This window comes from Oculina patagonica, chromosome 4, assembly GCF_052425735.1.
Source record: "Oculina patagonica isolate OP01 chromosome 4, crgOcupat, whole genome shotgun sequence".
Lineage (NCBI taxonomy): Eukaryota > Metazoa > Cnidaria > Anthozoa > Scleractinia > Oculinidae > Oculina > Oculina patagonica.
Window position 1 is genome coordinate 18,066,108 of NC_135761.1, and position 7,979 is coordinate 18,074,086.

The 7,979-nt window shown below is 43.4% G+C and overlaps 1 protein-coding gene across 1 annotated transcript; it reads left to right on the top strand.

Annotated features, from left to right (window-relative positions):
• Positions 1–1,132: 1,132 nt before the first annotated feature.
• Positions 1,133–2,498, top strand: LOC144651751 (uncharacterized). The gene has a single exon (XM_078511727.1). It carries the CDS (start codon positions 1,215–1,217, stop codon positions 2,496–2,498), a length of 1,284 nt encoding a protein of 427 aa, XP_078367853.1. The 5' UTR covers positions 1,133–1,214.
• Positions 2,499–7,979: the final 5,481 nt, after the last annotated feature.

The window sequence follows — 7,979 nt, forward strand, 5'->3', positions numbered from 1 at the left end:
TGAGATAGAGCTGTTTATCGAGTCATGTTTTGCAACAGCCAGAGCGAGGATTCTTGAGTGCTTATCAACTTTACGTTCAAGCTTTTTGTTGATAACTGACAGGCCAGTGGAAGCTGCGCCAGATATACCTGCTACTGCTGCAACAGGCACGCCGATAACAATTCCAACACCAGTAAGTGAAGTCGCAACAGCTCCAGAAGACAGAGCTGCCGTCACGGCGCCAAGACAGACCACGGAATAGTGAATAACTTTCCGGACTTTTTTATATTTTTTTAACACAAGCCTGTAATGCTCAGCTTCAGCGGATATTTCTTTTTCAATTTTACTTATTTCAGTCAGCCGAAAATTCTCGGCATTTGTTGGGAGGCTTGGATAAAGTTGTGTTTCTTCGCGATCACCATAAGCAGGAGCACTCGGGAGAACATTAGCAGATGACATGGTCGTATACATAAAAGTTATTTTTGTATTTAATTTGATTTAATTCCAGCTCATATGTAAGATTTGAGCCGTTAAAATCGAATGGATTTCCATTCTCATCTCTAATCGAAAGAGTCAGAGATGATACATTTTCTTCAGCAGAAACGTCGCGCAAGACGTTAAAATGTGTATTTTGGTAATAAACTTTTTCATACGGTTTTCCACGTATGTCAAAAAACGCTAAAAGGCTTGATGGCTTACCATTTAGCAAGCTTTGTTGCTTGTCGATAAGGTCACAGTTGATGAAGTAATTTTTAGGATTTGAAACATTATTTACCTCAATTGTTTCAAAATATTCCTTTTCAATACTTGCGTAATTCTCAAACCCAGGCAAATTAAAGAACTTAATAAGACTTCCATTCAGTCCAAAAGTTTTTAAATTGGGCTCTTTTGCTTTTATTATCAATGAACGACCTGCAATGCCTTTTGTTACAGAAAACATGTTTTTCTCTGGAAATCCTTTTTCAAAAATACTCCCAATGTCATCGAGTGAGTAGTTTCCTTGCCGTATATAACGCGCCTTCTCTTTCTTGTTCACTTGTTTATAAAAAACTATTCCATCCTTTTCCAAACTATTCCAGCTGTTGTAAAGAGAACAACTTAAAAGCCGGATATAGCTTGGTTTTGGAATAGGCTGGTCAAAATAAACAGTGTTCGGATTTTCTTTTGTGGTGACAGTCAGCACAACCATTTTTATATTAAATAAAAATAAAAAATGTTTAATATAAAAGAGGACCATGGATGCGAAAACAAGAGATTTTATGAAGTGGATGAAAACCCCAGAAGCAACTAAAATTTCTCAAGCGGCAAAAGACAAGGCATGGAAACCTTTTCTTGCAAAATATCCAAACGCTGACCGAACAAAATTTGTTGCACAGGTTGAGTTCGCGTACAACCACACAGCAACGGCAGACATTTATTACAAGGCAGAGCAAGGCCATTTGATAAATGTTTTTGGCTCTGACAGCAAATATTGGAGCCCAGAGATGAAAAAAGCACTGGGGGTGAATCAAATTTCAGGCGGTTTTCCACAACAGCTGTCACCAAGCGGCGCAAAAGGCTCATCTTTGCCAATTCCCGCGGTTGGATTTCACGAAGCCGCACCGAGTTTGAAAAAAATATTTAACAGCAAAATCAACATCTACGTAACACCAGATCAATATTTCACAACGAAATTAAGAGAGATTTTTCAAAAAACAAAACTGAAGCATACATCAGGAAAAGAGTCAAAAAGGTGGCTTTCTGGCCCTAATATGTCCTACTGGCCTCAGCAACTTAACTTTGCTGTCTGGTGCGCGACAACAGGCTGTGGGATCAGTCGAGAGATTTTCGATGAAGAGCACTCAGCTCTCAGCTTGCCTCCGGTTGTGCGTAATTTTTACCTTTTTCACGTTTATTTCACAATAAGGCGAATATTGTTTCAGATGGGTGGAATTCAGAGCGTAAGCGCCTTGCCTGGCGACCCAACGTTTAGCGAGTTCGACAACAAGTACGACGTGGCTTCGTACAAAAGAATATGTGCTGAGTTCGGTGTCGACTCGTCAAGCGATTTTCGTTTCACAAGAGGCGCGAACCACGGACTGGGTGACGTTTATATCTGGTTTATTAACATTGGACCAAAAAAAACTGGAGCAAAATACCCCGATTACGATAAATTTTCGGACGAAGGGGGAGCGGCAATCAAGGGTAACTTGATTCAATACATAGAGCCTGATGATTCCGCAAATGCACAGGCAGACTGGTTTTGTCCTAACGCCGCGGAAGGGTTGACCCAAGCAGGTTTGTCGAGAGTAAACCAGTCGATAGAGGCTTTTGTCTACTGTATTTTGGGTTCGCAGGTCAACGTTCGAAGTAGCATACTTGGCACAGGCGGCCGTGCAAAGGAAGCGCAAAGTGAGTTCCTCGTGTTGGTTGAAGACGCGATAAGGCAACCTGATCTGGCAAAGTCGGTCCAAAGGTACCAACTTGCAATTGACGAGGCCAAGGTTCGGCTTAATCTCGCCGTCTGTCCAGGTGCCTGACTTATGCCCGCCAGGATGGTAATAAATACAGAAAGCGTTGTTGGTTACAACAACCAGCTTAAGCAGGCTGTAGGAGGAATGAAAGTTGGAGTAAATAATGATGTTAATACCTCCACAAAAGAAGCAGCTCTTAAACTGATGGCCGGAGGACCATCAAAGATCAACCCACCAAACAGCCACCCTTCAAATCCTATACACAAGGAGTTCCAAAGGGACACAAAAAAAACTCCGGCACCAAAGGTGCTCGCAAGCGGCAGCACTGAAAGCGCATCAGTGGCAAAACCAGAGAGCAACACGCAAAGCGTGACAGCGGCAAATGCCTCAGGCAATGATGCACACGAAATAAACAAAGCAACTGTCGCTGTTGGTGCGGTTGGAGCTGCAGCTTTGCTCTACGCCCTTATGCGTTAACGTCTCTTCTTGATGTATCTTTCAACAATAAGAGCAACCGCAGCAAGGATAAGCAGCCAGGTATGTTCAGCAAGAAAACCGATGGCTTGACCAGCGGTTTTGAAAAGAAAGCTCACAATCGAGCCAATAAGACCGGGCAGAGCTGATGCCACCTTTGAGCCAACATCACTTAGGCCTTTTCCCAACGCTTCACCGGTGGCCTTCAAAGAGTTTGTAATGGCCCCAATAACAGCACCAATCGTGACACCTGCAGCAAGAAAGATCGCTGTAACTGTCACGCCATTTTTTTTTTGAAGATTTCTTTGATCCTCTCACGAAGTGGAAGCGCCCTTTCTCTTTCCGCAATCTGCGTTTGCAAACGTCCAAGTTCCTCGGTTCTTTCCGCAACTCTTTCTTCCGCGGCTTGTTTGTCAGTGGGGGATGCATTCTCATCCTCTATAACAGCCTGATCTTCCTCGTTTTGTCGCTTCAGCTCGGCTTCTTTCTCTTTTAGATCATCCAACGCTCTTGTGTCATTGAGCCTTTCTTGCAAAGTGTTTCTTTCGCTCTCTTTGGCAGCGAGGCTTGCCCTTAGTTGGTCGACTCGTATTTGTTCTTTTGCCTTCTGCTTTGCTTGTTTTTCAAGAGCAGCAACTTCTTTTTTTGCGTTTTCAAAATCCGTTTTATAGTTTTTTATTCGTTGCTGCAGCTCGCGTAATTCTGATTCACTTTCAACATTTGACCCAAGTTGATCAATCTTGGCTTGAGCTCGCTCGATTCTTATTCTCAGATCTCGCACTTCTTGGGTGGCTTTTTCTTTTTGCGTGCCAATTCTTTCTGCCTGTTGTAGTTGAATTTCAGCTTCTCTTAAGCTTTGTCTGGTTTCTCGTATTTCTTCATTGTCTTGAGCAATCAGAGATTCCGCTTCTGGCCCAAGGGGGGCTTTGAACTTGTCTGTAAATTTTTTGAGAAGGCCAGTTCCGTCTTTTTTGAAAATTTCGGTCTCGCCACCTTTTGAGCCAAAGGATACAATTGTAGTTTCATTGCCACTCTTTTTGCTAAAACCTATTGGGCCTAATTTTGAGAAGTTCACTTTGGGGAATTTTCTTTTGATAAAATCTTTAGCTCTATCAATCATTGCCGGTTTGTCATCTTGATGAATAAAGTTTCCCAACAAAGGTATTTCAACGTAGAATGTGTCTGGCAGCCCGCTCTGTTCGTGCTGCATCGTTTGCATTTCATATTCTTCACCTTTTTGGTAAGGTGTGGATACAATCCCGGGCTGAAATTCCTGGGTTGTGTTGACCTCTTGTTCATCATTATTATCATTATTGTCTTTTTTTGTCAAGTTCTTGGTCCAAAACAGGGTCCTCGTATCCAAAATCACCACCACCTGTTGCCATCGCTTAATTTATATATATTTTCAAATTAAACTTTTCAATTTAACAATAAAACCAATCGAGAGATGGCTGCTGTTCAAGAAAACCTTCGACCGGGACGCACAAAGAAAATACTCGGCGCACTGAAAGCCGAGCGCGCTGTAAAACGAATCACTTTTGACCGCACTGAAGCCAATCCAGAGGAAACGTTGTATGTTTCAGTGCCCAAGCTGAACGAAAACGAGGTCATTGTGCCTGGCTCGCTGGCGCTGCGCTTCAACATCGACTTGAGCGGAGGCCATGCCAACAACTTTCTGGTTGACAACGTCAGCCGAGCTCTGGTCGACAAGTTTGTTGTAAAGTACGAAGGCACCGTCGTGCAGGACACGGTTGGCTATGACATCTACAAAATATTTGAGGATTTTTTCCTTTCGCAGGAGGAGCGCGACGACAGGGTGCCAGAGGGCATTCAGAGCGAGGACCTTAACAAAATTCGCTCAAATGCTGGCGATAAGAAAACTTCAGGAGTCGAAGCAGAAAAAAAGCTGAATGAACTATATGGTAATAAATACCGCATCCGTCTGGATCACCAGATTTTAACTGACCATGGGGCATTTTATCCTCAGGCTCTATTCAATGAACTTGTGTTCGAACTGAATAGAAGCTCGCGGCAGCCGAACATGTGGTCAGAGGCTCAGATAGAACATGTGGTCAGAGGCTCAGATACAACAAAACTGAAATACAAGTTGACAAACATCCAGCTGGAGTACGAGATGATAAGAAGCAAGGCAATTGCAGATGAAGCGTTCAGCGCTTATTCGGGCGGCAAAGAGTTCGCTTACGACCACATCCAGCGGGATAAAGTGGCGACTTTTGCAAAAGGCTCCGACACACGTCTGAATCTAAGGGTCAACCCGCAGAGGAGGTCCATGAAAGGTATTTTATAATTTGCTCCTATTTATTGAGCAATATAACAAAGGTGCAAGGAGCTCGGAAAAGTACATTAACCCGGACCTTACAAAAGTAAGCATCACTGTCAACGGCTCGCCAAACATGCTGTACAACAACGGCATCGAAGGAATGGACATTTGGGGAGAAGTTAAAAGATTCTACATGAAAGAAAAAAATAAAACGCAGCACATGACTCTGCAAAAGTTTTACACAGAAGACAAGTTTGGCCTTCTTATTGATCTGCGTTCCATGGCTGACCACTTGATGCATGGAAGCGGCACGCGCCTTGCGAACTCAAAGGACGGTGTCCAGCTTGAGCTAGAGAGGAAAGCAAGCGGCTCAGGTAATTTGAACTGCCACATTTACGTAATTAGCGACGCCCAAATGAATATAATTGGCAGGCAGTTAGAATCTGTGCTTTTATAATATATACAAACGAAGATGGATCCTGCCAATATACCCTTCAACGCCCTCATTGTGGGACCAACGAACTCAGGAAAAACAAGGTACTTGGTTAATAAGTTTTGCGAGCAGCACGAGGTTGAAGCTTGGTTAAGGCTTTCAAGATTTCTTTTTGAGGGAACGAACACGCTTATCATCCTCGACGACTGCGCTGCTTCAAAAGATGTAATGAGAAGAACAGGGGAGTTGGTCAATCTTGCTTTCTCTGCTCGCCACGCAGGCTTGAGCATATGGGTGTTGACTCAAAAATTGACAAGCATAACCCCCTCATTCCGCGAAAATGTAGCGGCAATCGTTTTCTTTTACACCCCCTCTGCTAAGACCACGAAGGCAATCTTTGAGGATTACGCTGGCAAACTCTCCCATGAGGATTACAAAGAAATCATTTTAAAGCTAAAAAAAAATAAGTTTTCGCATCTTGTCATTTCTCATCGCCACCCTTACGGCACAGAATTTTTTTATTGAACATATTTTTTATAGTAATAAATGGCTGACCCTTTCGCAACTTCCCCTTCCGAGAGCGTGAACCAAGCTGCAAGTGAACAAGAATTATCTTCCGTAATGGAACTGCTAGGAGCTGAACCAGAAAGTACACAAAGCGCAATGGAAGCGGCTATGCAAGGACCAAACATTCCTGCTTTACGCGAGAGGCTTGCAATCCTTGTTTCAACAGGCAAGTCCAAAGAAGCAATCGGTGTGCAGCTGACACACGAGCAGGTGAAGCGCTTTACAGATAAAGAAGTTGAAAAGTACTTCAAGAGGTATGAGGCATACGTTGGCACCAAGACAACGGAAAATCTTATTGACAGCGCGCTAACTCTTTTAACAAAAGCAGCAAGTCTGTTTGTGCCCATGAAAAATATTGAAGCTTTACAAAAAAGAGCTTAAAAATGACTACATTATAAACAGCGAGCTTTCCAATCTTGTCGGCAGTTTGTCTTTCAATTACGGCAAGCTTCTTGCTCCTGCTTCTGCTGCTTTGATAACAGCAAAATATATTGATTACGAGTACGACTCATCAAAAAAAGTAACTCCAAAGGAGACAAGCCCGAGGGGCGACCCCCTCAAGGGCGCGCAGCCAGATCTTGTTGAGTAATACTCAAAAGATTTACTAAAAAATGCTAAGAAATTGCTAAAGAATTACTGATAAATGCTTATCAATTGCTTTGAAAAAATCTTGCTTAGAAAATTTCTATTTAAATATAATTTTTTCATAAATATAATGGCCGAGCTCGAACAACGTGAATTGGAAAGTAACTCCGAAGGAGTTACCGCGGGAGCTTCGCTCCGGGGCGGAAGCCACCCGCAAGAGCGCGCTCCTGTTTCTACCTCTTCTCCAGTCACTTCAACAACTCCTGCAACAAAGCCTGCCAAAAATCCAAAGCGAGTGGCTGCTAGCAAGCTTGCAGCTGAAAAAACAAAACAGGCTCGTGAAGCACAGAAAAAAGCTGCTGTCGAGGCTGCGGCAATAATTGCAAAAGAAAAGGAAAAGAAATCTGCATCTGCTAAGCGAAGTGTAACTCCGAGCCCTTTGGGCACGCCCGTGGCACCAGCTCCGACCGAGGCTCAGCCGCAATCAAGCGGTCTCACCACAAATCAATGGATATCTTTGCTTGGTATCGGCGTTGCAATCGTGAATTCGCGAAGACATAAAAGCCTTTATAAACGAAAAAAGAAGTCCAACATTTAAAGCTCCACCAACTCTTATAACTGATGACTCACAAGGGATCCCAGAGGGATCCCGCGCTTTGCGCGACACACAACCAACAGCTTCGACAATCCAAAATGTCATTAGACCTCGCACACAAAGAGGAATCCGTCCGATGGATTAAAAAAAATTATTTTGAATATTTATTTTCATTTTATATCAAAACAACATGTCCGACAACAAGCTCGTTAAAACACTTATGGATGCCGCCACTCTTACTGGCCTCGCAGCCGGAATTGGCTGGGCTGCCAAAAAAGTTGTAAAAGAAAACTTTACATCAGACCCAAGCAGCAGTTTTATGAACTATGCAAAGTTCACGGCCGTCATGGCAGGCAGCATTGCACTCAAAAAGTACCTCGAAGACCAGAAAATTCTTCCAGATGCTTAGTGAAGCTGAGCACGAGCCGCAAGAACTCGCAATTAAAAAATTGTACATAATATATTAACAAAGTTCAACCATGGCAAGCATCGCGATTATGGCTGGCGGTGCAATCTTGAACGCTGCTGCTTTCATTGGCGGCAACTATCTTGCTCGAGCTTTGGGTGGCGGAGATGACGCCGCTTTGAAAGAAAAAGAAAGGCACGACAAAG

What these genes read in the sequence shown, in the direction of transcription:
- LOC144651751 (XM_078511727.1), top strand. Translation starts at nt 1,215, where the DNA reads ATGGATGCGAAAACAAGAGATTTTATGAAGTGGATGAAAACCCCAGAA.